Source organism: Pistacia vera, unplaced genomic scaffold (assembly GCF_008641045.1).
Source record: "Pistacia vera cultivar Batoury unplaced genomic scaffold, PisVer_v2 Contig570, whole genome shotgun sequence".
Classification (NCBI taxonomy): Eukaryota; Viridiplantae; Streptophyta; class Magnoliopsida; order Sapindales; family Anacardiaceae; genus Pistacia; species Pistacia vera.
Window position 1 is genome coordinate 1,520,382 of NW_022196413.1, and position 27,484 is coordinate 1,547,865.

Genomic DNA, 27,484 nt, shown 5'->3' on the forward strand with positions numbered 1-27,484 from the left:
CCAGCCCTTTTTTCAGAAAATAAAAACATTTACAGTGAAAATCTATCAAGACTCAGATCTAGTTTGGGATCAGTATAGCTTTTAATCAGTTTTGAAATGTGTTTGGTAGATGTTTTTTTTTTTACAATTGTTGTGATTTTCAATTTTCAAAAGCTATGATTATATGTTTGGTAAATTAGATTTAGTAATTGTTGGTGTATGAATAATGATCAAAATAGACATTTTATTTCTTAATGTATATTTTTAAATGAATTATTAATTAACACATTCCATTCGCATCAAAATCAAATATCCACCATTTGCCTTCGATGAGAAAGAAATAACTGCTATTAAAACCTCCAGCAAAAAAATCGATGAATTTACATATTTACATTCTACCATGTTTAATCATGCCAAACCAAATTCAATGCATTAGTTTTCTAAATCTAACATAGTCATCCTTTTCCAATCCTCTCTTTGAAAGGAAAAGGAAAAAACATAAAAGAAGAATAATTGGGGCAATGTTGCCCATTTACATGTTGGTAAGCACCCCCCCTCGTTAGATCCAACATATTGTGTACAACATCACAGGGATTAGAACAAAGCAAATTCACATATTGCCCACAGTGGAAATGCAATCATTTCTGGGATGAATGATGTGTTCTCTTCCGTGAGTAAGGCTTCTGAGTTACAAAACTTGGGTTTCTGCATGAAATAACATTAACGAATGGGCGACTTACAACACAACAGTTGATTTCAGCAATTAACTTGAATACTTACGAATCATCATCTTGCTTTTTATTTGACAACTCAGGCACCGGCACTGTCCAAGATGCTCCACCTACCTGTCAACAAGGCTGAACAGCTCAGCTTTGGACTACAGAGATAACATATGATTAGATCAAAAGAGAGGTCTATGCTGTTTAACCAGCCAAGCTCAAAGTCTAAAACAGGGTGAAGTCCCACAAGCATAGGCTTATAAAAAGGATTCAATTAACCAAAAACTGTTTCATTTATTATTCTATAAAGAGAAAAGAAAGATGACGGTGTCATTTTTTGAAATATACTATTTCAAACAGAAAATATCAATCAGGTGATTGTTATCTCATAGGATCCTGAAATTTTCAATTTTCCCAACAAGTTCCATATGCATCCTGAAACTATTGTTTCATATACTCTATAGCCCAATAGGACAAGAAAATCTGATGACCTGCCTCCATAAGTTTCTATATACACAAGTTTAATTTACTCTCAGAGGTCCTGTAGGACAACAAAGAACAAAAACCTCGGCCCATACCTAAAATTTTCACAGTAATTTCTACATGTATTTAAAACAGCTCCGGTAGGCTTTGTTCATGCCACTGCTGAATCCCATGACAAAACCAAGATACATTTAAATGGCATTACACTGTAGGACCATTTCACCCAGATCAAAATGATAATTCCTATGCCAAAAAAGGAGTTATTTCTAGAAGACTACATAAAAATCTCAATGCAGAAAAATAGGAACATATGTAATTTATCCAAAAATATCCAAATCAGTAAAATGGTAAGAGACAAATATACTGACAGGATGGCACAACTGCTTGATGCTTCTGCTATGGACTTCCAGGTATTCCTCGTATGACTACAATAACAAATCAAGTATAAGTCAGTCACCAAGGAAAAAATTAAAGCATAAGTTGCCAGAATGAAGGTTATTCATACAATGAAATGTCTAAAAGTACAAATGTAGCAATAGGATCCAAAAAGTTACATAAAATATAACACAATTTACTCTACGTCAAGTGTTCAAGATAAAAAATAAAGCATTCAAAGCCTAAAATGAAAAGTGAACTGAATACAAAATAAGTTCCAGAGGACTCAGCTGACTTGATGAATAGCCCATGCCCAACAAGCAATGACATAGAATATTCACTTAAAGCATAGTATTTCAAGTATTAACTAAAATACATAGAACAACAGTATTACACAAGATAAAAAAGGGAGAAACTAAAACAGGGCCCAATACCATTTCGAGAAAATCATCCTCAGTTAAGGTACTGGCAAGAAGACTCTCTGCAGACAAACCCCATAAATCATATTGAGAAGGTAAATCATGGTCCACTTGTAAACTAGAAAGATTCCCCTTTAGGTGAGAACATTTCATTCTTGAAAATTTTGACGACGGTGAATGGAAAGGCAAACCTTCAGCATCCCCAGAAGATCTGTGAGCTAACTGAAATGTATTTGATCCAGCTTGATGTTGGTAGAGGAAGGAAGGATAAGGCATGGGTGTCCTGGTCAATGTCATTTGCAGTGCAGGCATATGATACTCTTCATCTCCCAAAGAACATGGAGGCTCAGTACAAGGCCTCTTAGCAGGAAGATCACCCCTTGGAAAACTGTTCAAGAGTTAGTCTAACAACTGAAAAGGTTCATGAACTGCATTTTGACAAAATATAAGACCTTTCAGATCGTAAAACAAAGATACCTTGTTAGCATTCCATCCAGATCACCCTTTCCATCAAGAAGGTCACAAAGAGCTTCTCCGATATCTTGGGGTAACTCCTAAAAAGAATACAGAAATTGAAGTATATATTGTAATTTTCTTTAAATCTCCAAAAGAACTACTTAAAAAATCATGATGCTTTATTAGGACACCTGGCAGTCTCTGCTAATTTTCACAGGTTTGTAATCATTCAATGGATTCTTGAGATGAAGAGTCTTTTGGAAAGGCAAGTCATTTAACTGCAGCCATTTGACCTTAAAACTACGCCCCCAAGGATTACTTTTACCACTTCCTCGACTCCAGACACTGTCTCGCCTCCACCCAACCGAAGACATCATTTGGGCATACCCTTGGAAGAAACCACTCATGTTGACACTAAATATTAAAATGACTTTAACAGAATTCTGCAAAACAGGCAGATGCTTCTCTATAAATCATTGAAACTGAAAAAGAAGTTCATTAAGTTAGATAATAGGGGTCTTACATGAAAGGCTTCTTCCAAAATTGGTTCATTCATGACCTGAGTAGCCCATATCCCTTTCTCGATTGATAGTTGGATATTATGATGATTCAAACTCTTAATGATAAAATATCTTGTACCATACAATTTACCCTTTTTGTTTTCAGTGGACTTTTCCAATCGACCATTAGAATGCCCTGCTTCTGCTTCTTCTGCCCGAGACGGATAGTCCTCATTAGCCTTGTAGCTTGAGCTCTCTGACAAGAGGATTTCTGCTTAGTGACATCTCTTCTACATATTTTGATTAATATTTTCCAGCAAGACAATTACTTTTTCACTTTCTAAGCTATAGATACACATACAATACATAAATAAACAAATCAATATTACAACAGCATTTGTTCATCTTTTTAAAGACCAAGAGCAAGTATTAAATCATCAGATCAAATCAAATAGCAACCATACAAGAAACTGGTAGCTACAAACGTACTCTATCACATGCAGCCTAGATCCAAGTTAAAAGAGCACAATTTACTGCTTTAAGAAGAGGACAATAATGTAAGATCAAAAATTCAAATCCATCAAGTTCTGAACACACAAACATGCATAAATAAAAAATTGGGACAGTCTCCTAACAACAATTCTACAAAATGGGAAATTCAAGCAATGCCTCTAATAGTGCAAGTAAATGATGTGCTAAAAAAGTTACAATTCTACAGCTGAGACAACAGCTTAACATTACCTTTTTCCATGTTAACTGAGTAAAAGCTTATCCAGAAAAATTTGCACAAGAAGTGCTTCGACTTCAATTGTATTGAAAGAGTAACTACAGCAAAATAATCTAAGAAATTTAAGCCATGCTGTCAAGCAAAAAAAGCTTTAGTACTAATTTCTATGTAATTACTAATATAATTAATTTAGTATTTATAGGTACTTTGCATGTAGATGCATAAGCATAATTTCTACAATTCCTTAAGACTGGTTAAATTAGTAACTTTGTCGAGTCCAAGTAGAGTTAATAGTCTGTATCTGATCTTTAGTTGTTTCAATGAATTAGGCATTTTAAGAATCCTAATTCTATTAGAATACGGAAAAGAAGTCTATAAATCCTTCTATAATCTACTATTTTCTAAGGCTTTGATTAATAAAATATCTAGTTTTTGGTTTATTATTAAATGCATGGATGTTTGGTATAAAATCTAACTACAGTTTCTTTTGTTTTTGAAAACGGGTGAACAAAAAATCTTATGAAAATGTGTTTAGTAGAATTGAATCGAATGTTTTCAAAAACAGTTTTTGGGTACAATTCTAAGAACCAGTGTAAAATCAGAAAAACATTATAAGTCGTTTTCACAGTATTATATAGTTTTAATCTAAAAACGGTTTTTATATATTATTATCAAAACATTTTCATATATTAAAGACATTAAGATACAACTCAAAATTTTGAATTGTATTTTTGTTTTTGAAAATTATTTTTGAATCACAAATAAAAAATACCCTAATATTCTCTCTCTCTTATCTATTATTGTGCACTTTTTCTTTCTTTCTAGAAGTTTAAGTTACTATTTACCATTATTATTCCATCGCCATTTAGGTTACTATATCACTAAATTAATAACATTTACTTAAAAATTCTAAAAGCTTTAACCATCAAACAGAATACTTCTAGAACCATAATCAAATCAAAAATCCTTAATATATTCTACGCATTTAAATTCTAAAACCCCTAAATTACAAATTCTTTATATATCATTATGCCCAGCATAATAGAATGGGTTAGTAACAGACCAAAGATGATCATGATGGTTTAAATCAATAGTAGACTATGATCACTTTTGTGCATCAAAAACTGGGTGCAAATGAGAAGTCTTTCATCTAATATATACACAAGCAAGACAATGGCATAGACAAGCTAAGGTTAACTCCCAAGGCTATGGTATACATCAGGACTACTGAAATTTGCATGCTTGGTTGTGCCGACACTTAATTGTGGATGGCATGGACATTGTGTTCCTCGCCTGGCCAGTGCAATTGCATGCATTGTTGGCTGCTACAATTTAGTGTGAAGCCCCAAGGAAAAGACAGACCTTAGTTGCTAGGCAAAGGTTGTGTGTAATGCACCAGTGCTGCCCCCAATAATCACCTTTGCATTTCCTGGATGTTGTGTGCCTTCTCAAATCCTTGCCCATAACTAGTTTGTCAACCGCAATTCTTAAAAACTCAAATAATCTCTATTGAGGTTTCTGGTATAATTATTACATCACAGTGAATCTGACAATGCATTCATACAAACGGAAAAGATAAAAAACTTTAAGATTTTTGCATGCATAATTCAAAGCATTAAAAAAGGGAAACTATATGGAGAAATACAAACAAAGTAAACTTGCATCATAATTACCTCGATCATCCGAATTTCCAATCTCAAGTTTTTCAGTCACCGATGAATCAACCACAGAAGCATTTTCTTTCGCAGTATCAGAAGACATATCCTTTTATTAACTTCCTACGTCACAATGCAGATATAAAAAGCAGATACAAAAGGAAACCTGTAGACTGTAGCACAAAAAATAAAATAAAATAAATTAAACAAAAAGAAAAGAAACTATAGCAGTATAACATTACAAAGCGAAAATAATAATAGTAATAAATAAGTAAATAAATAAAAATTAACATAGCAGTATCATCTTCAAGGAACTAAAACAGCTATCAAAAATCTCTTGCCACTCACAATAGGTGGTGATGATTGAAAATAACAAAGCACAAAAAAAATCAATAGTACGCAATTTTAAGAATACTTCGGAATCCTTTTCATCTCACGCAGAAATTTTCAGAAAAAACAACAAAAATATAACATTTTGATTTAATTAAAATTAGCATTCATTCTACAATTCCACTCAAATAAAATCTACAGATTCCTATTCTCTTTTTCTTTTAAGCACACAGGTTAAAAATAACTTGGACATGACCATTGGAATTTGGACTACACTGGAAATGTAATATACTAGTTTCAGCTCACACCAAGTAACAAGAACCAATTTTAAAATCCTCCAATTTCCCGCATTTTCTCATCACCCAAACAGAACCAGGACATAGAATGAATTAAAACAGTAAGAAGATATAAAGTAGAGTTAAAAGTAGTTAAGATGGGAAGGGAAAAAGTTTACCTTGTATGAGCGTAAAGCCAAGTGTTGATGTTAAGAGTAAAAGTGTTGTGTCTGATTCATGATAAGTTTTGCTTCGCCAAGCCCTAGACTCCTCGACTACAAAAAACTGGCTGTGGATTTTTTTTTTTTTTTAATTATATTTTTTGTTTTGGCTCAATTATATTGGAATTACCCGCTGCTATTGATTATAGAACGGCTACGATTGGTTTGGATATAATGTAAGACCCTTCTGATGCTGACGCGTGCGTCATGTGCTGAGACTCGGACGTTTAAATTAGGGATATTGATTAAATTAACTAAAAGTTGGGGTCTAGATTAATTTACGAACTTTTCAAACTACCAAAATGCCCCTACCTCGACAATTTTAATCCATTTTCTTTACATCTTTCTATCATAACCACCAAGTAAGTCGCCAAAAAGTTCCGTCTTAAACTATTCTAGCATTTTATCCCATTCTTGTATAATTTTCAAATATTTTATTAAACACATTTTCAGAATCTCATCACTGATTTAATCAAACTCAAGTCAACTTATAACACTTTTTTCTTAACAACATTTTTCAATCTACCAAACAGGCCAATCTCTCTCTTTCCTCTTTCTCTTTTCATTCTTCTTCTTCCTCAAATCTTAGATTTTGTCTAAACGTGGTTATGTGCTAGTCCGTAGTGGTTGCCTTTCTGGTCGCGCGCGAAGTAGCCGAAGTGGCCTTATTGGCCTGGAGCGAATCCATCATGGTGGACTAGCTTGCTATGCATAAAGCCACTAGAATGGCCATACTGGTACCACTTCAGGCGTCGAAGCGTCGATGCGTGAAGCTGCTGTCGTGGATTTATTGGTCTCACGGATATAGGTTTTCATAAATAACCAAGTTGTTTATGGTTAAAAGGTTTCTTGATTTGATTTACCTGGGTGTTTATTTATTTTGGGATTTTGTTGTAATCTATGGTGATAACAGGGTGGTGGACTTGATTTGGTTTGTGGACAGTGGTATTGCAATGGTTGTAGATCCATTGTGTTTGTGGTTGTAATTCCCAATTCTATGGTGGGATTTGAAGGTGGTTGGTGGGTGGTGAAGGGCAACTTACTTTTCAGCGTCTGTGTTGAGGAAGTGATTGATTTGTAGGTGTTGAATATGTAGTATTGTAGTGTGTTCATTTGGATTGATTTTGGAAGATGTTCTCTTTCCCATTACTCCTGTTTTGATAGCATTTAAAATAAAAAGGAAATTTACTTTTGAATTAACTAATTTTTTGTTCAATAAAGCTACGGACGCGGGGGTTTTTGCATGGAAAATATGTATCGGTTTACGTGTTTTCCTGACTCACACCAACAATTCAGATGCATGATTAAACAATAAATATTTTTCTAGTGAACGGCCGTCCATCAAATATGGACGGTCGTTCACTTACATAGACTCCCGTTCATATTATATGGATGGGGGTCCATTTACTACGGACGGACGTCCCCATTTAAAGGACGTCCATCCATTAGTAAATAAAATAAAAAATTTTTATAAAAATTAAAGACGGTTGTTCATAGGTTATGGACGGTCGTCCCTTCATTTTGGATGGCTCCATTAAGTTTGGACGAGCATCCGTAAGGAATGGACGTTCGTCCAAACTTAATTTGGTCTTTACGGACGCCTGTCTAAACTTAATTTGGTTTAAAAAATAAAATAAAAAATTTGGACGTCCTTCCATAAATTGTAGACGGGCGTCCCTTAAGTTTGAACGAATATCCGTAACCAGATGGACGCCCATCCCTTATTGTGGTTTTAAAAAAACAAAATAAAAGAACTTGGAAGTGTGGGCTGAGGGACGACCGTCCCTTATGTAAATAGCAAATGGACAAATCTTGACTGCTTAATCCGACATCATTCTCTCAGGCAAAAAGGTGAGAAATTTCTCTGTTTCTAAACTACAAATTTAAACAGATAATTTGCCATCCTGATTGCATGCATCTGGGATCATATTAATATATAGATTATAATACAATGACAACAATGTAAATGCAGAAAATCATGTAAAAGTTTTTGAGAAAAGACCATTGAATGTAAATAAACGCACTTGCAGCCTCCGAAGCCGCATAGAAAGATTCAGCAAAATAGGTTCCACAACATCATTAGATGACGACTCAAGAATCTAAGATGAACAGAAAAAATGGAAACCACAGAGCAAATGAATCCAGATATCCACGACTAGAAACATAAGAAATAAAAAAAAAAAAAAAACAGAGACGCAAAGGTAGAGTGAATCACCGTCAGCAAGCATGATACTACAGTCAGTTGCACTGACTCATCCAAATCATCAAGCAATGCGAATATCACATCAAGAACTTGAGTAGTGTACTGATAAATATTATTGGATGGTATCTGCAACAGCAAATCAAGAAAGTTCATTTTTTAAAACAAAGAAAGAAAGTAAATACCATATATACAAATGTTCAACAACAAGGATGGTTTTGGACCTCCTTTCTCACCCACTCGATTCTCTGGTAAACCTGCAAAACACAAAATCACCATTCTCCGATTCCCAAAAATTATTGCGTCCAGCTTTTCAGTCTAACCTTTGAATATAATACTGGTTGGGTGATTTTTGATTACTTGATTTGGTGTTTGTACTACAGATTATTAATGGGTGATCAGGATAGAGAGAGAAAATAAGAGTTTTTCTTGGAGGATGATTCTGATGAAGAAGACATAGAAGAGAATGGCAAATCCTAAACTGTACGTAGAAAATGAACAGAAAAAATGGAAACCACAGAGCAAATGAATCCAAGATAGAGAGAGAAATTGTACGTCCTCCGAGAGAAGACATTTGCTGTTTACATAAGGGACGACCGTCCCTCGAGTGTGGACTGCCGTCCATTAGTTACAGACTGCCGTCCATTAGTTACAGACGCCCATCCACACTTCCAAGTTTTTTTATTTTGTTTTTTTAAAACCACAATAAGGGACGCCCGTCCACAATTTATGGACGGGCGTCCAAATTTTTTATTTTATTTTTTAAACCAAATTAAGTTTGGAGATGTCTGTCCAAACTTAATGGATGAGCGTCCCGTATTTGTGGGCGTCCGTCCAAAATAAAGGGACGGTCGTCCACAACCTATGAACGGCCATCCTTAATTTTTATAAGAATTTTTTATTCTATTTTACTGATGGACGAGCATCCTTTAAATGGGGACTCATCCATATAATATGGACGAGAGTCCATGTAAGTGAACGGCCGTCCATATTTGATGGACGGTCGTTCACTAGAAAAATATTTATTGTTTAATCACGCATCTGAATTACTGGTGTGAGTCAGGGGGATACGTAGGCCGGTACACATTTTCGGTGCAAAAAACCGGATGTCCGTAGCTTTATTGTTTTTTGTTTCCTTTAGCACTTAATTATTCCAAAATGAAGTACAAGTCTTTATTTGCAGCAAAAAGAATAAGCGGTGTGCCGCCTGAATTTCCCCGGAGGCAAAACAACAAATTCCTATGTGATAATACTTGTGCATCAAACCTCAAGGGTTGACTTATTCCTTTGAGTTTTTAAGGTCAAACCTTGGGTCATGTACCACAATAACATTGTGATTTACTTGATTCTTTGGGCAATGAATGATAATCTCAATATTTGTATGAAAAAGACTCGCACTTGAGCATTCCAAATTGACGTTGACCAATGTCGAAATTAGCCTCCGCCTTTTGTTCTGACCTTGTAGTTCCTCAGGAAGCCTTTGCTATTTTCTTAGAGTAATGCTACAGCCACCGACGGTAGTGTACCGAATTTGTGTATCGAATGACGTGACAAAATCCTGATCGTTGGCTATATTATTTTCCATTTTCTTATCGGGCCAAAGACACCAAGACATCAACGTTCCAAGGACAAAAAGTCAACAAGTCAAAATGTAGAACAGAGAATTCATTGTATTTCTAAGGACAAGACAATCAATTATAGTTTAGTGCGAAATTTGACATCAACAAGTGGATTGGACTTTGTTGATGGTTATGGCAATCGCCGATGATAGGTAATAATTTTCTCGAAAAATACTGTCCTTACAAAAACCCATACAAAGAGGGTTACAAAGTGACATCATCCAGAAGAAAAAAACAAAGAAAAAACGAAAAAAGAGAGAGAGAGAGAGAAATTATGAAAATCAAGGATGGGGATTGTCTTTGTATGCCCCCTTTGTATGTGTCTTTATAAAACTAGCATTGCTCAATTTTCTCAATCTCTATTAGTAGGCCTTTTGTTTTATGAGTTTGTAGCAAATTTATTTGAGTTTGTTGTTTTAGTTAATTTTTATTGTTGTATTTTGGTTTTGATTTCAGATTATGTTAAAAATGTTCTTTTTGTCCAATTTTAATTTTGTTAGTAGAATGGATTGAGTTTGATTTTGTTCTTCAATTTAAATTTGTAGTCTTGGTTAATCTCTATTGAGTATTTTGGTTTTGTTTTCCAAATTTGTTAAAATGTTATTTTAATGGATTTGTATTAAGTTTGGTTTAACTTTTTTTTTCGGGGTTTGTTAGTTTAGAGAAATTTTTCTCAAGAAATATATGAGAAATTGAAAGGGAAAAAAAATTAGTGTTAACTGAGCTTCGACCAATTTAGCAAATTTTTTTTTATTAAAGTCAATGTTAGTAAGTGATAAATTACTTTATAATTGAACTCTTGAACAAGAACCCGAAAAAAAAAATTATGTAATTTATCCACATTTTAAAGGCTAATTTAGGCATTACATAACTTAAGTGGGAATAAAAAAATATTTTTCACACTAGAACGAAAATTGACTTAGTATCATATCAACATTTAAGGCTCATTTCGTCATTTTCCGATAAAGGATATTTCAGTAATTTTATTATCTAAGTGGTTATTAAGGGCATAAAAGTCATTCTAGAAGTCAAAGGACATGGGTTGACTTCTATTAATGGCGTTTTAACGTGAATTCGGTTTTAGGGAGTTTTGATACTTTCCTAAACATTTGTTTTTATCTCTCGGGGGATAAAGAAAAAACCAGGCTTTAACACTACTTCATTATTTTTCAAAAAAAGTTGAAAACAAATGAAGGTTTAAGTTGAACAGGAAGAGCATTTTTCATATGAGCTTTATTAAAAGTACATATACCATGTCTCTTAATTTTGATTTTAATTTAATATATATTTATATCTTAAAAGAAAATAATTAAAAAAAGAGTATATATTCATAAAGAGGTTTTTTACTAAACTCCTATTTATTTTCACGAAATCATGAAAAGCACCTGCTAGTACCTGAAACTGAAATAGAGGCTAGCTCCCATTCTGTTAAAAGTCGTTAATAGTAATATGTTAAAAGAGCAAATGATGTGCTTACCCTTCTAAACCTAAAATCACTCTTTCTTTACCCCTCTAACTCTAAAATCAGACAAATCACCCCATGCCACTAAAACAGAATGAGGCCAGGTCAAGCCTCGTTGGCCTCCTCATTGGCAGTCGAGGCTAGATAGAAAGAAGAAAAAGTATTCCGGATAGAATTTATGAAAACTAAAAGCTTGAAATACACTTCTTAAAATTTACATCTATACCTTAATTTCAGTTAACTTTAACAAGAAAAACTAACAAAATGGGGATTGTTCTCTTATTTTTTATACTATTTCTTGATTTTAGTTTATCTTTCTTGATTTCTAGTATAATTATAAAGATAGATTTAGCTCTATAAGAAACACTGAAAATAAACAAAAATACTTTCAAAATTTTTATGAAAAAATGGATCTTCAAAAATTTTCTCCTTTCCTATATTTTAACTATAAATCTCTCTCTCTCTCTCTTCCTAACTTGAAATGAACCAACCTTCGCCATGTGGCATGAAATGTCCAGAAATTAGAGGTAGTACCCAGAGAACAAAGAGCAAGTCATAATTGGAGCAAAACCAACACTCTAAAGTCTAAACATTAAATAAAAAAAAAAAACGGAAAATGGCATTTCTAAGGTCTCCGGCTACAGCGACAACCACAACAGCCATAGCTTTCTTTGCTTTCTCTTCTTCCTCTTCTTTTAAGTCTCCACCCACCAAACCCCAAACCCTTTCTCCTTTCTCTTCACAACCTCTTTCACTTTTCTGCCAAAATAGATTGCCTATTGTCAAGAACTTCGTCATCCCACCTTCTGCTCTTCACATGGACGCTCCTTCATCTGATCACAAACCTACCTCCCAGGTTCATTGTTAAATCTTATCTGTCTCTTCCTTTCAAAAGTTTCATCTTTTTCGTGTTTTTTATGATAAAGTACGAATTTTTAATCATGGTTTTTTTTTTTGGTCGATTATTTGAATTGCAGGTCTTGCCTGAGCTACTAGTAAGTTCAATTCTTGGTTTTATTCTAATCTATGTTGTTGGAGTGTTGATTTAATTTATTGGTTCTTGGTGATTGAGATTTTTGTTGTTTGAAGATCGATGTTTGCTCGATTGAGGTTAATATGAGTTATTTTATTGGGATTGTTGACGTTTCTAATATGTTTGGTGTTGTAATTTAGAAGAACATTGTGGACTCTAATTATGTTCCTAATGAAATTTTTGTCTTCGTCATTTGTCAGACAGAGTTCATGGTGGACATGAAGTGTGAGGGTTGTGTCAATGCTGTCAAGAATAAACTGCAAGCTGTTGATGGTAGGAAATTTGCGACCAGTGAATGACTCCAATAGACTTCATATTTTTTGATGCATTTTATGTTGGTTATTTTAGTTTTAAGTTTCCTGTTATTTACATTTATTTGGGGTGAATATATTAGGAGTCAAGAATGTTGAGGTGGACTTGACCAATCAAATAGTGAGGATTTTGGGTTCTTCACCTGTGAAGACCATGACTGAAGCTTTGGAGCAAACAGGGAGGAAAGCCCGTTTAATTGGTCAAGGGGTACCTGAAGGTTGGTGGTGCAAATTTTTATGAGTCTTTAATATTTGATATGATTTTCCTCTTGGATATCTTTATCTCTTCTCTATTTGCTGTTCTTTTGTGATTTGAGTTAGCTGAATCTGTTAACCTTTTCACTTTATTTTAGCCTGATTTTACTTCATATCTTCTGGTGTAAAACACTTAACATAGTGAGCCTGGCACATACATAATCTAAATGAGGTGAATTGAATGTATGATTGGGATATGGGATGCTGAATAATAAATCTTTTGCAATACAAGTTAGCCGAAAAACAGTCAGTAAATATTTGTTGTTTCTTTTGTTTTGGAATTAAGAGCCCATTTAACTACCTCATGTTGACACCACAGCAATCAGCTTGCTTCGGTGTAAGGATAAAGGCCTGTCGAAAAGAAATCAATGAAATTGCAGAACTCATTTTTCAGTTCTCTACCATATGCCATTCACACGCCTAGAAAAAAATAACTGTACTTCACATGATAAAGGAAACTGTGAGATGTAGTGTGGTCCATTTGCTTTGTTTTTTGGTATAAGTGACAGTAGTTTAAATCATTATGTTAATGACTGTTTTGAGGGGGAAAAAAAAAAAGAGTTACAGTCTCTGAAGTTTATTCTTGCTCTGTTCTCTAGAATTTTTAGTGCCTGCTGCTGTCGGCGAATTCAAAGGTCCAGATATTTTTGGTGTGGTTCGCTTAGCTCAAGTGAATATGGAATGTGCTAGGATTGAAGCCAGCTTTAGTGGGTTGTCACCTGGAAAGCATGGCTGGTCTATCAATGAATATGGTGATCTGACAAAAGGTGCAGCTAGCACAGGAAAAGTGTATAATCCAACTACTGAAGGAACTGCTAAACAGGTTTGCTTCAATATAATTCTCGCATTTCATTATGTTTGTTTAAATTTACCATTAGCCGCGTAGTGAGGCTGAGTGCTGATATATAAGTTGTGTGATAATGATCATTCAGAGAGTTTAGAATTCAAATAAATGTAGTGGTTGGTTAGTAAAATTTGAGTCTAATGGCCTGGTGATATGTAAATACATTGTGAATGTACAACTTTTTTCACATTGTACCGTTTATATTAAAATCATAATGTGTATCTGGACTTAAATTGTTTATGTTTGGGTTATTTTAGGTAAGCTACTTCATTGTCGGTGTATTAGGCATTCAGCTATACCTTTGTTGAGAATACTATTGTTTCTAAGATCTATGTAATATCCTTGGGTTCTTAGAAATCTAAAGTTGGGGGTATATAGTTTAGAGATGAATTATTGACTAATTGGAGTATCGTATTATGATAGCATGACTGCTTCTCCTAAACTCAGTTGCTTTCTTTAATCATCTCAGTCCCTTGTTATGTGTATCATTGGTAAGTTCAATGGCAATAGAGCACCTTTGACAGGAAGGGTGGCATGTACTCTGGGAGTTTGGTTTGTGATGTTTACTGGTTAACTTACGTGTAATCCACTAAAAAGCCCAACTTTCAAATGGTGAAAGTGCTCTAAATTGCTTTCAAGCCTTGCTCCAACTATTTGTAGGAATTGTATTGTTGTTACAGATGATTTTGCATTTGTGGATTATTAGTTTAGCCATGCATTTTAATCTTTAACGATTCATTTAGTACTGTCACTAGTGTGTTTGTAGTAATATCATAATGGCATTTCCTAACTGGGTTTATTGGATTTTATTAGCCTCTTGGCGACCTGGGAACATTAGACGTCAATGACGAAGGCAATGCCACCTTCTCGGGAGTGAAAGAAAAACTGAGAGTTTCTGATCTAATTGGACGATCCATTGCAGTTTATGGAACTGAAGATAAATCAGATTCAGGTGTCACTGCAGCAGTAATCGCTAGGAGTGCCGGGGTTGGTGAGAACAACAAAAAGATTTGTTTGTGTGATGGAACCACCATTTGGGAGTCAACTAACAGTGATTTTGTTGCCAGCAAAGTCTAAATGTAATAAAGTGAACTTAGTATCCTTTAGCTATAGCTCCTGGTGCTAGGATGGTTGTCGTCATCATTTAATCTGTGCTCAGGAGTTAACGCAATAGTGAACAGTAAATAAATAAAATGAGCCAAGCCCTCTTCTTTCCTGGTTGTGTTTATTAAAGGAAATAAGCTGCTTAAACTGATTAGTTTTTTCTAAGTAACCTCAGAAGGTTACAGGTAACATTGTCCACGTATCTAAGAAATAAAAGGTAAAAAGCTTTTGCAAAAGAGAAAGAAAAAAAAGTCACTGCTGCGAGACAGCTGATGTGATAAATCACCTTAGCAGACAACAAAAAATGTCAAGTAGCTAAAAGGGTTTTGGAGATTAGATTTTGACTGGCAAGAGCCCTTCTCTTTGGGCCATCTCATAGAGTGCAATAGCTGTTAATACCTTTGCATCAGGTGTGATTCGCCAGAGCTTCCGATAGGGAACCACACAAACCTTAATCAGCTCACCATGCTCGCGAAGACCTGTTTCTTTTCCTTGCAGCTGCATGATGACTTCTTTTCCAACACTTCCCTTGTACAGAAGCAAGCCAATTTCTTCATCGCAACCTCCCTAAGCAGGGTAAAACAAGAACAATAAACTTTACTGATTAGATGAAAATAAAAACAGTTGATATCATTAAGACTATCAGAAAAGAAATTTGCCACCATCTTAGAATTTGAAGTTCTGATCGGATACAAGGTTCTCATAATTGATCTAAAGCACAGTTTCATTACTCAAATAATTGAGGTACATGAAATATACATGATAACATCTGACTTCATATCCAAAACCTGAAATAAATCTGACTCATTCTAGATGATTAATTGATCCTATACTGTTAAGTGCATGCTTATTAACTATAACATATTGTTCGGTAAACAGCAAGCATGCAACTAAAATAACACATGCTTTCTTCACAAAACATTATTTATGTTTCGGTGTCAAACTTACTCAGACCATAGTAGTCTAAATTGCAAGCATTGGTCCCTTCTTAATATGCCATGAATGAACTTCCCACACTCAAATACTCCAAGTAAAGATTGAAATGAACATGTACATTTCGCAACGGAATAAAAATTCTATCCAGTTGGACTAAAGTCACTCAACCAGTCGCCTTCAAACAAACAGAAAAATTGATGAATTCATTTTATACCTGTTACCTTCTGTTAGAACCCTTCTTTTATCTCCACCTGCAGAAAACACTCATGCACTACAATTTCCAGAATTCACAGTCACCGCCACAACACACAAGCACACACAACCAAACATTCTGTAATTCCTCTGTGTTACTATTAATATTCAGCAAGTACCAGTACAATCTCACAAGATACACCAAGTACAAGCAGAAAAATGAACAGTGAATGACAATAAGCAAATTAACCAAAGAACAAATTAAAGAAAAGAAATCACTAAGGGCAACCAGCTGGCTTCGAGGGCCAGTACCTCCCCAACCCAATTCCCCTTTACTTTTTCAATCCCACAAATGTTCTCTGTCAACCCTTTTTACGCACAACTCTCACTCTAACAGAATTATTCTAAACCCAATCCAAGGATGCCACCTGTCCCATGCTTTTGCGTAGAAAAAGTGCCATTTTATCCTCTATTCCCTCTCTTATTCCTTCTGCTGAAGACGTGTACCAGCGGGGTCTCATCACCTTCCAACAAACTCACGAAATTGATAAATCATCATTTCATACAAACAAACTAAATTTTAACGTTGTTTATTATTTTGTACAAACAGCCTCATAGATTTATCTCTTATATCAATTTACACCTTCCAACAAAATTGATGTATATCAATAGCCTCAAACTTTCATCAAATAATTCCATAATCTTAGTTACTCATAGAACCACCATTCCTTAGTGCCAAACTGAAACTAACAACAACAGATTTCATACTATTTAAACTCAACTTAATACTTGTGTAGTGAGAATGAAAGATGGAAATTCTATAACTTGGTAGCTCATAAAACCAAACAATCTCCAACACAAATGTTAGACCCCCTACTTAAACTTTAATTAGCACAAGTGTTTACCTCCAAAAAATGAAAAAAAAAAAAAAAAAAAAAAAAAAGTACTATAAAAAGATAAAAGAAATAAAGAACACACCGGAGAAGGAAAAACTCTGCCTCCTGTAGATGGATCCAGGAAGGCAGTGAGGTCAACCATGTCTTCTACATTTAAGTTAATGCCAATCTCTTCTTCAACCTGAAAACATGTCAAATGTTAATCATATGCTACGAACATTGAAATCTGATTAATTAATTCAAAGACTATAAAAACTCACCATTTTCAGTCAATTAGTATGGTCAATAGATTAAACTGGAATGCCAAAACAATTAATTAGGCATTTCCACAATTAAAACTTGATGAAGAAAGATGGATATCACAGATTCTTTACAGAAAGGATGAGTAGCCAGTTTAAGCCAAGGCATCAAGTGATGGACATTGATGGTTGAATGTGAAAGAGCATATCAATAAATACAGAGACGAAGTCCAAAATGACAATCTAGCAGCAGCTAAAATTGAAATTGGAATGAAAAATGAAGATGTTGCTAAATTGTTTTTTGAAGCATAAACATGCACCCAAACAATGAATCCCCAAACATTTTCATGCACTCAAACAAATAATGCATTTATGCTCAGATAGAGATTGAGAGTAGAGACAGACAGAAACCTCACGAACTGCTGTGCCAACAAAATTACCCTTGTCATCATCCAGCATCCCAGCAGGCAATTCCAAAATTAGACGCCCAGTGGGAACCCTAACCTTAGACACACATGGCACTGTATCAAGAATTAAATGAAGCAGCAGTATAAAAGCAGACATCTTTTTTACTCAAATTTTTAACTATTTGTATAATGCTTGATTAGTTATTCCAAAAATTCAAGCATAATAAGAGCACATGAATACAAAAAATACAAAAATATTACCTGTTCAGTAAGAATAGCATAAGTCTCACCTTCTGAGTCCAAAAGAATCAGCACTGCTACAGCTGGTCCTCGTGCGAATACTATACCTGGAACCTAAGCATTTATTAGCTCACTGAATATAGGAACTACAATTTTAGCAGGAAGACTACCACAAGCTTGAGAATGGGTTATACAGTCAATAGGGCACACAAAGCCACTACTTTACAAAGCTCAAGAGAACCTAAACTAAGGAACGTACATAGTACATTTATGAGACAATTAATTAAGTGTTATCAAACATGATCCAAGTAAGTAGATTGTAATGGTTATTTACTCATAAGATTACACACGGAGATGATTAGACACCTTTTTTCCTGTCTCCTTATTGAAAATATCCGCCTTAAATTTCAGAAAACCAATGCGCTTCGCAAACATATCCACTCCCTGCCACCAACAAGATGTCAATTTGAGAACTTACCCTTCAATCAAGTTTATTATCATTTTTCTTCCAATCAAAGTAGAAAGAAACTTTCAAATTGCGTTTGACAATTTAAGCGAAATGATATGTCAATATTGATTTCTCATTTTTAATCTAAAAATTAAAAAACAAAATCAATGATCTACAGAGAAATATGACGATTTTATAGCCACCAACAAGTCTTTTTCATGCTTTCATCCATCTATTTCCCTAAATTCTTTTCTCACTTAACTATCCAAACAAAAGAAATTTCAAAACGTATCTCCACTTTACTTCAATTTTTCCCAAATTTAAATCTTTGACAATGAGACTTATTATGCATTCCCGTTTCACAAAATGACCCGACAAACGAAAACTTCGTTTTAACCACCAAAATTGAAAATTTTAACAAAATGTGCTAAAAGTACATTCATCAGATTAAAAAAAAAAAAGAAAAAACCTGAATGAGAACTTGTTTTAGAAGCATATCACCACTGGCTAAAATCCCAGTTTGGCCTTGCAAGTTCTTCAACCATTGATTCAACAAACTTGACTCTACAGCACTCCTGCAAAACCCACCAGATATATAAATAAAAATCTATATAAGAATTCTGTCTATGAATTTATGTGACTCACCTGAACTCGGCTTCAGAGAGGCCAGGGGCAGCGACAACGTGGACGGGTTGGCTGAGTTGACACGGGAGAACGATGGAATGAGTCAAAGGGGAAGGTGATGAGTTGGAGGACATGTTGGAACACAGTGTCCGTCTTGTTCTTGTTGAAGCTATTCTGTGAGTGTGAATAGCGCGGAGGAGAGTGAGAGAAGGCGAAACGACAAGTCGTTTGGGGATTGTTAAGATGAGCTGAGACATGGAGACTTCAGGAAGATGGCTCCGATGGCGTGATGGGTGACATGTGTCCTGTTTAGTGTTTGTTTTTTTTTAAAATAAAACAAAAGCGCGAATTAAAAAAAGAGTGGTTATATTTGGGGTAGTTCAAATCCGGATATCCGATTCGAATGGTCCTATTTCTGATTCGATCCAGATTTTCGGATCAGAAAATATCCTAATCTACATCCGATCAAAAATATGTGGATATCCGATTTTCTAGATGTCTAATTTTCCAGATCGGATAACTGGATATCCGAAATCGATCCGATTTTTAGAAAATGCTTATTAAAAATTTAAAATCAAATAATTCTTCTAATAAAATTGAAATTACAATGCATGATTATCAACAAATTAATCCACAAGTTGTTTAATGCCAACTTAACACAAAATCTATTACCCAAATTACAATTACAAATTTAATAAAAAGACAAACAAAACAACTAACTTAGTACTAATACATTTTTTTTATCTTCATGCCAACTTCATCACACCAACTTCACTCTATTTCCTTCCTAGACTGAATTGCAAGCAGGGTTCTTCATTCTCAAGTTAAAGCTTGCCTTTATGCTTCCAAGTTCCAACCTGCAATTTACAAAATACAAACTTTAAGTTTAGAATTTATGCTTCTTTAATTATTCATCCCCAAAATTTAATTTAGCCTACTAATATATAAAGACAACATTATGTTAGCAACCTCTAAAATGTCCAACCAATGTTAATAGATCTAAAACAATAAGTATACAACCAACAAATTCATACTCATAAATTAAAACACTTCTATTTTTCCAATCAAACAAACCAGCCCCACCAATCGGCTAGATTTTCCCACTTCAACAATCAACACATTACACAATATAACATCAAATAACTAGAAGGCAATCAACAACATTAACATAACAACATTCTTTATCCAACATATATAATTAAATTGTATTTGGGGAAAAATATCATATTGGTAAAACTAATTAAACAATAAAAAATCAATATTCTACCTTTTGGGGGGTTGCACCAATACAAAATGATATAGAAATGGTCTTAGTCAACAATCATATAGATGAACACGAGAATTTTCCATTGCCAAAGATGAAATCCTTACAAAAGTTGGACAAAAACATAATATGAGTAATGATACTAAATATATTCAACACGAAAGATATAAGTTATAACTAAATATTAATTATTTGAAAATAAAGCAAAAGTTTTACCTGACTCAATTTCTGATAATTCATCCAAGCTCTCCTCATTGACGAACGGTGCACGCGTAGTCTAAATCCAATCTTGTACACAAATAAGAGCCTCCACCAACTTAGGAGTAAGAGAACTACGGAATGAATCTAATATACGACCCCCAGTACTAAAAGCTGACTCCGATGCAACAGTAGAAACATGCATAGCCAAAACATCTCGTGTCATCAAAGAGAGAATTTGATATCTTGATGAATTCATCTTCCACCAAGTCAAGTGATGGACCACCAATAGTCAAGTGGTATAACCGTAAGGGGCAAAGAAGGAAGAGTCATACAGGACAGCTGGAGCAGCAGTATAACAAGTAAGGCAGCAGCACAACAAGCGTGAATGAGTTTGTTTGACAGGTGGAACAACAACACAGCTAGCATGACAAATAAAGGAATAAAAGGAGAACCAACAGAGGAGGGAGGCATTGAGAATATTGTTGGGAATTGTGGGGAGGAGCTGACCCTCGAAGATCAACCTGGATTCTTTCCTTTTTCTGTTTTAGCCATATTTTCCTTTTTGTTTAATTCACTGTAATGAGCTACTGAATATCAATCCAAATATCCATTTTAAGCAAGACAATCACTGCCTCTTTTCTATTCTTTGTTGATTTTAGTCTAAAATGAGTGATTGAATGCATGAGTAACTGAGTTACTTGGGTTGGTTCCATCATCAAGATATCAAAGTTCTCATCTTCATCATCTTCACATTCTTCCTTTAAATATTTTTCCAACTCAGATTTAGGCTCCAAAGCATGTTGTCCAACCTTTTGCTCTTTAAACATAGCCTTCATAGCGACTTGAGGAGCAACATTTGCATCAGTCAAATCAATATTTCTTGCAAGTTTAGTTTGCTGACTTGATTGCGCACTAGGAGAAGCCTTAGCCAAACTATATTCCTCAAATAGAGCAAACAAAGTGTCATGCACTTTTGTTTTCAGTTTACCAGCTTTATCATTATCATACCACTTATCAATAGCCCAATATACATATTCTAACTTTTTGCTGGGATCCAATACCACTGCAATGAATAACATTATGTTGATATTATCAACATTTCCTCAATATTTTTCATGTTTTCCTCTCATTTTTGCTGCCATCAAACGTAAGCTCGGATCATTACTTGTACACCATGTCAAAATCTTCAAGCCAATATTGTATATATCCTCCATGTATACATTAGCGGTAACATAAAGGGAACCTGACACACGTAGAGTTGCATCATAAAAAACTTTCAAAAAAGGCAATAAGTATCAAGTATATTCCCAATCAGTAGGCGTAGGCAAACCCCTTGACCTTTTCCCGCCAGTAAGCTCTTCTCTATACTTATTATCTTGGATTTCCAACAAGTCAAATGCTTTCTGAAATTTTAAAGCGACATTCAACATCAAGTAAGTGGAGTTCCACCTTGTTTCTACATCAAGAACTAAAAGACTTTTTGTTTCAATTTTTTCTTGCTCCACACACTCCTTAAACCTATGTAATCTCGCTGGAGAAGACCTCACATATCTCACCGCAGAACGGATTCTAAATATTGAGTCATTCATATCTTTTAACCCCACTTTAATGGTTAGACTCAATAAATGTGCACAACATCTCATGTGAAGAAAGGAACCATTCAACACACTTCCATTCCAACGTTCTAACCGATGTTTAAGATAAGTTATTCCAACATCATTAAAACTTGCATTGTCAACCGTCACGGTGAACACCTTAGAAATACCCCAATCAATCAAACATCTTTCAATTGACTTTCCAATAATTAAACCTTTATGGCTAGTAATCGGACAAAAGTTTAAAATTCTTTTGTTCATTTTCCAATCATCATCAATAAAGAGAGCCGTAAGACACGTGTAATTAAGGTTTTGATAAGATGTCCACGTATCAATGGTTAGACAAACATTATGAGAGTATTTACTAAAATAATTTTTCAACTTTTGTCTCTCATCAATATAAATGTTCAAACAATCCCTAGCCACAGTAGTACGAGAGGGAACTTGAAACCTCGGTTGTGCTACACTCATCATGTATCGAAACCCCTCATGCTTCACATGCCTAAGCGGTAACTCATCAATAATTATCATTTTAGCTACAGCCTGTCTAATCATATCTTGATCAAATTTCCAAGTCACAAGTGAATGGGGTGTGGAGGTGGAAGTAGGTGCAACACCACTAGAGAAGTCACCTGAGTGTTGTTGAAAAACTAAGGTTTTTTGTCTCTTGTCCACTAAATTGAAAGGGTATTTATAACACTGGTTTAAGTGATTACGTAGAACAGTAGTAGCACTTTTCTTGCACAACCAAGACTAGCCCCACAATAATTACATGAAGCTATCATTTTCTCCCTATTCTCACAATCATTTTTAGTGAAATGGTCCCACACATCAGAAGCATTCTTCCTAGTACTACTAGTAGTAAAACTTACACATTTGGATGCTTGTGGTGGTGGTGGTAGTGTTCCTGGTGGAGACATGACATTTTCAAGAGTAGGATTCACATTGCCACTTGTCACTGGTGTCGACGTATGAACGACATTTGAAGTCTCACAAGTAGTACTAGTATTTTCACTGGTAGATGACATCTACAATATCAATGCAAAAGAATATATCAATTAAAACATTTGAAATAAATAATTAACAAGTAAAAACAGCCAAAATAAAGTGAAAATAAAGTGAAATAATGTAATCATGCCTTTATTTGTGAAAATTCCTTCATTTTAACTTCAGTTGTGATGTAATGTAATTGAAATTTTAAATTAGACTTTGTAATAACCGAGTTATTATATCTAATTATTTTTTAGGTAATTTGTCTGTCCTCAAATTTTGTCCACACCAATACAACAATACTTACAGAGCTTAAATTCTTGTCATAAAACAATCTATCCAACTATACAGGTTTTTCCAAATAAGAAAGCGATATTTTATCAAATGTCTACTCTCTTTTATCACTAAATCCCATTTTATTTTTAAGTGATACTTAGATGATTTAGATGAATCTTCTAAGATTATCATTATGATATCAATAAATTGAATGCGCCATAAAGATATACTTAGCACATTCTCAAATTAGTATACACAAAATAAATGTATATTAGGGTAAGGTTGTGTATGATTATAGATTATGGCCATAACTTTGAAAATTATTTTTCACCATTAAAATCAAGGTTAAACCTTGAATAATTAGTAGAAAACAAAGGAATAGTAGAAAACAAGAGATGTTAAGGAAAAAGCTACAATATTATTTTCACAATCAGTAGACATAAATAGCCAATATACAAGCCTTAGATCCTAAAGTTTATGATCCAAAATAATAGCTGTAATTATCTAGATACAAAATAGAAAATACAAAACAATAGTCTATCTTATACAGCTACTAAAGATACAATATAAGAAAACTAGGAGACTTGATTTCTCAACATAATTAAAATATTAAATTAACATTGCACAACCATAATCAATGATAACAAAAATTAAATGGCGAGTAAGGGGATGTTGCTTTCTTTTCTTGGATGCATACCTTCCTTCTTTACTGTTAGACATTTTTGTTCTTATTAATTCAATAATTCTACAACTGAAAGCCTCCTCGCAAACCATCCTGGACCACTCGTCTAACCAACCTTTAGGCCAATTATTTTAATTTCTACAAAAAAAAAAAAAAAATGAATGAATGAACTGATAACCAACTAGTTCCACTATCAAAACACTAAATAAGAGGGATAAATTTAATCAAACTTTAGCCTTTAGTAATAGTTAATGCTATAGAGGTTCAAGAGGTCAAAATTAGATCCAAAGCAGCGCAAATTTGTCATATACTACACCAATATATTTATATTGACAATCCTGGAAAAACCCCCCAAAAATATTACATCACTACAATGGTCAATGAATACTAACCCTTACTGATATGGCATAAAGAGGAGTGGCTCAATGGAGGAAAATGCCAAAATGGTTGCTGTGAAAAAAGAGAGAGAGGAGAATTGAATTAGTCCAAAAATCAGAGACAAAAAATTGTAGTAGAGAATCCAATTTGAAGACTTAGCCATAAAAAATTAGAAATTGGAAAACCCTAGATTGTCTTTCATCATTTTACCTTATATATGTCTAGCACTTGCACCTAACCAGCAAACTTGCGTACAGAGAGTCCAATTTGGCGGCAACCACAATTGTTGAGAAATGGAAAGAGTGAGATTGTGTTGGATTGATGGTTGGCGATAAGAGAGTGAAGAGATCGTGAGTTATGGCTTTGGTGAGATTTTAGCCTTTTAGGGTAGAGTTAAAACTTAAAAGGAAAATGTAAAAGGAAGTTAAAACGACGTTGTTTTATTTAAAAATGTAAAATCCGAATCGGATACGGATATCCGGTTGTTTAGAATGGTTGATCCGCATCCGATCCGGATATTCAGATTTTTAAATTATTACTATCTGAATCCGATCCGAATTTTCGGATATCCAATTTTTTCGGATCGGATCAGATTTCGAATTTCGGATAATTTTGCACAGCCCTAGTTATATTGACTCTATTAAGAAAAAAGTAATGCTATGAACACCAAAATTTTACACCAAATTTTTGTACCGAAGGACATGGCAACCAGTCATACGCGATCACGCTAGAGTCTTTCGTGAATGAACGGCCGTCCAACATTTATAGACGCCCGCCAATATTTAATGGACTCTCGTTCATATTATATGGACAAGTGTCCATTTACTATGCGCAGGCGTCCATATAAGATGGACGCCCATCCAAAAATTTTTAAAAGAAAAATAATGGACGCCCGTCCGTCTGATATGGACGGGTGTTTATTTACTATGGACGGGCGTCCATATAAGATGGACGCCTATCCAAAAAAATTTAAAAGCAAAATAATGGGCGTCTGTGATTATTGGACGAGCGTCCGTGATTATTGGACAACCGTTCACCTATAATGGATGCCCATCCATGAGAAAATAACAATAGACTCCCATTCATATAATATGGACGGGAGTCCATTTACTATGGATGGGCGTTCACCTAGAATGGACACCTGTCCATTGTTTAAAATAAAAAAATTTTAAAACAAAAATTATGGACGTCCGTCCATATATTATATGGACGGACGTCCATATTCAATGGATAGGTGTCCCTTTTAGATGTACGCCTATCCATTGTTTGATTTAAAATTTTTTACAACATTTGAGTCTTAATCCGAAAAGTAAATGTCGCTATCTTCATTAAATTTTTGTATATATTCAAAGTAATTGGACAAGTATCATAAGAATAAGGCATTAAATTTTTGTCTATATTCAAAGTAATTGGACAAGTGTAATAAGAATAAGGCACTAACTCAATTAGGATTCACAATTAACGCATTAAATAAATTTAAAATTTGTTAATATTAAAAGATTGACGCCTATGGACGGTAGTCCTCATAAGAGGATGGGCGTCCATAAACAATTTATGCCAATTTTTTTTAGTTTAAACTATGAACGGGCGTCCATTCCAGGTGGACGACCATCTATATAATATGGACGAGAGTCCATTTCAAATGAACAGCTGTCCAATAACAATGGACGGCCATCCATATTTAATGGACAGTCATTCATTCGTGGAATATTTGTTAATGTCATACATGGCTCATCTGATTCAGTGGACGCGCCATTCGGTATAAAAATTTGGTGCAAAGCGTCGGTGTCTGTAGCATTTTTCTTAAGAAAATAAAGAAGTACCAATTTTTTTATTAAGAAAATAAAAAAGTTTTTTCTTTTTTTCAAGAGTAATCTCTCTCTCTCTCTCTCTCTCTCTTTATAATATATATAAAGCTGAATACCTATGCGGGTTGTTCGCCAGGTGGCATGTTTTGGAACTTATAGAATTGTTCCATTTTGACACATAAGATTTGTGGTTGTTATGTAGTTGAATTTTATTGGTGATGTTGTAGAAGATATTAATTGCAGAAATTGGTATTTCAAATCCAAAGGTAAAAGCATTCCTAAAATTGGTTTATTTTGGAGGTTTAGGATTGCTCTCTCTTGTCACGTTGGATGTATGGTTTAATGAGATATTCTTAACTCTAAGATTCATGAATACCCTTGCTGGTTGTTCTTCACGAATACCCATGCGAATTGTTTGCCATGTGACACATTTTGGAAGATCTAGAATTGCTCAATTTTGACACATTAGATAGTCAAATTGCTCTGTCTTGACACGCTAGGTTGGTATTTATTGTGTCATCTATAATTAATATTTAATAATAATAGTAATACAGGTGCATTGCATTGGCATTCCAAAAATGTGAATTAATAACAAGTATACAAGTGTATTGGATTGCTATTACTTATTGCATTGTATTGACATTGAAAAATTGTCTTCGTATTGAATTCGTATTTAATTACGTTGGTATCTGGAAAGTCTAAATAAGGGGTTATAAAAGGGGTGCATGTTTAGTTGTGGATCATCGCAATTTATTAATTGGTGTCAACAATACGTCTGGTCTTTTGTTAATTGTTTATAGGTCATGTTAGTTTGTGTCAATAATATGTCTGTTCTTTATTTTTATTTTTATTTTATTTATGTTTTTGTTGTTGTTTACAAGTCAAAGATCATGAATCAGCACAGAATAAAGGCACGATGTATGATTGACATTGTCAGATGAGTTGTTATTTTGATTTGTGCTTCTGAACTATAAGTATATCTTCGAACTATTTTAATGTGAAACTATAAGTATGTCTCCTATCTATTTTAACAGTTATTGTTAGATTGAATGATTGTTTTTATTCGGTCAATTTATTTATTTGATTAATTGTATTCCTTTCGAATGGTCAATCTATTCCTTGATAATTTTAATATGAAGATTAATTAACTTTTGTTGTTGTCGTTTCTAGGTACCAGTTTTTATACGAATGGATAATTGTTTGTTAACGATGTTGACATGAAGATCGATTACATTTTATTGTGTTTATTTCAAGGAGATGAGGATATACGTTTGCTATTTCGTTTGTAGAGTCATTTTTACGTTGAGTCCATTTTGCCGATCAACCGGCATGAGATGTCAA

General features: G+C 34.2%; 3 protein-coding genes across 7 annotated transcripts; 1 reads left to right on the forward strand and 2 right to left on the reverse strand.

Moving 5' to 3' along the window:
• Positions 1-534: 534 nt before the first annotated feature.
• Positions 535-6,228, reverse strand: LOC116109064 (YTH domain-containing protein 1). 4 transcript variants are annotated; one of them, XM_031395324.1, is made up of 10 exons: positions 6,098-6,228; positions 5,332-5,486; positions 2,955-3,187; positions 2,623-2,874; positions 2,453-2,529; positions 2,167-2,363; positions 1,991-2,037; positions 1,550-1,606; positions 760-820; positions 535-684 (listed from the first exon to the last, which is right to left on the reverse strand). In XM_031395324.1, exons 2-10 carry the CDS (start codon positions 5,417-5,419, stop codon positions 668-670), a joined length of 1,029 nt encoding a protein of 342 aa, XP_031251184.1. In that variant the 5' UTR covers positions 5,420-5,486; positions 6,098-6,228; the 3' UTR covers positions 535-667. The 4 variants fall into 4 exon arrangements, with proteins under 4 accessions (XP_031251184.1, XP_031251183.1, XP_031251182.1 ...); XM_031395323.1 differs by having other exon boundaries at positions 760-824; XM_031395322.1 differs by having other exon boundaries at positions 1,991-2,363.
• Positions 6,229-12,010: 5,782 nt separating this feature from the next.
• On the forward strand, positions 12,011-15,078 carry LOC116109001 (copper chaperone for superoxide dismutase, chloroplastic/cytosolic). Of its 2 annotated transcripts, XM_031395249.1 has the most exons (7): positions 12,011-12,276; positions 12,398-12,415; positions 12,510-12,530; positions 12,654-12,726; positions 12,848-12,982; positions 13,619-13,842; positions 14,677-15,078. In XM_031395249.1, the coding sequence occupies exons 1-7, from the start codon at positions 12,037-12,039 to the stop codon at positions 14,938-14,940; spliced, it is 975 nt and encodes a 324-aa protein (XP_031251109.1). In that variant the 5' UTR covers positions 12,011-12,036; the 3' UTR covers positions 14,941-15,078. The 2 variants fall into 2 exon arrangements, with proteins under 2 accessions (XP_031251109.1, XP_031251110.1); XM_031395250.1 differs by lacking the exon at positions 12,510-12,530.
• Positions 14,918-19,206, reverse strand: LOC116108948 (nudix hydrolase 14, chloroplastic). The gene is made up of 7 exons (XM_031395180.1): positions 18,971-19,206; positions 18,795-18,900; positions 18,244-18,321; positions 17,928-17,991; positions 17,642-17,751; positions 17,074-17,172; positions 14,918-15,534 (listed from the first exon to the last, which is right to left on the reverse strand). The coding sequence occupies exons 1-7, from the start codon at positions 19,204-19,206 to the stop codon at positions 15,301-15,303; spliced, it is 927 nt and encodes a 308-aa protein (XP_031251040.1). The 3' UTR covers positions 14,918-15,300.
• Between the last annotated feature and the right edge of the window lie 8,278 nt (positions 19,207-27,484).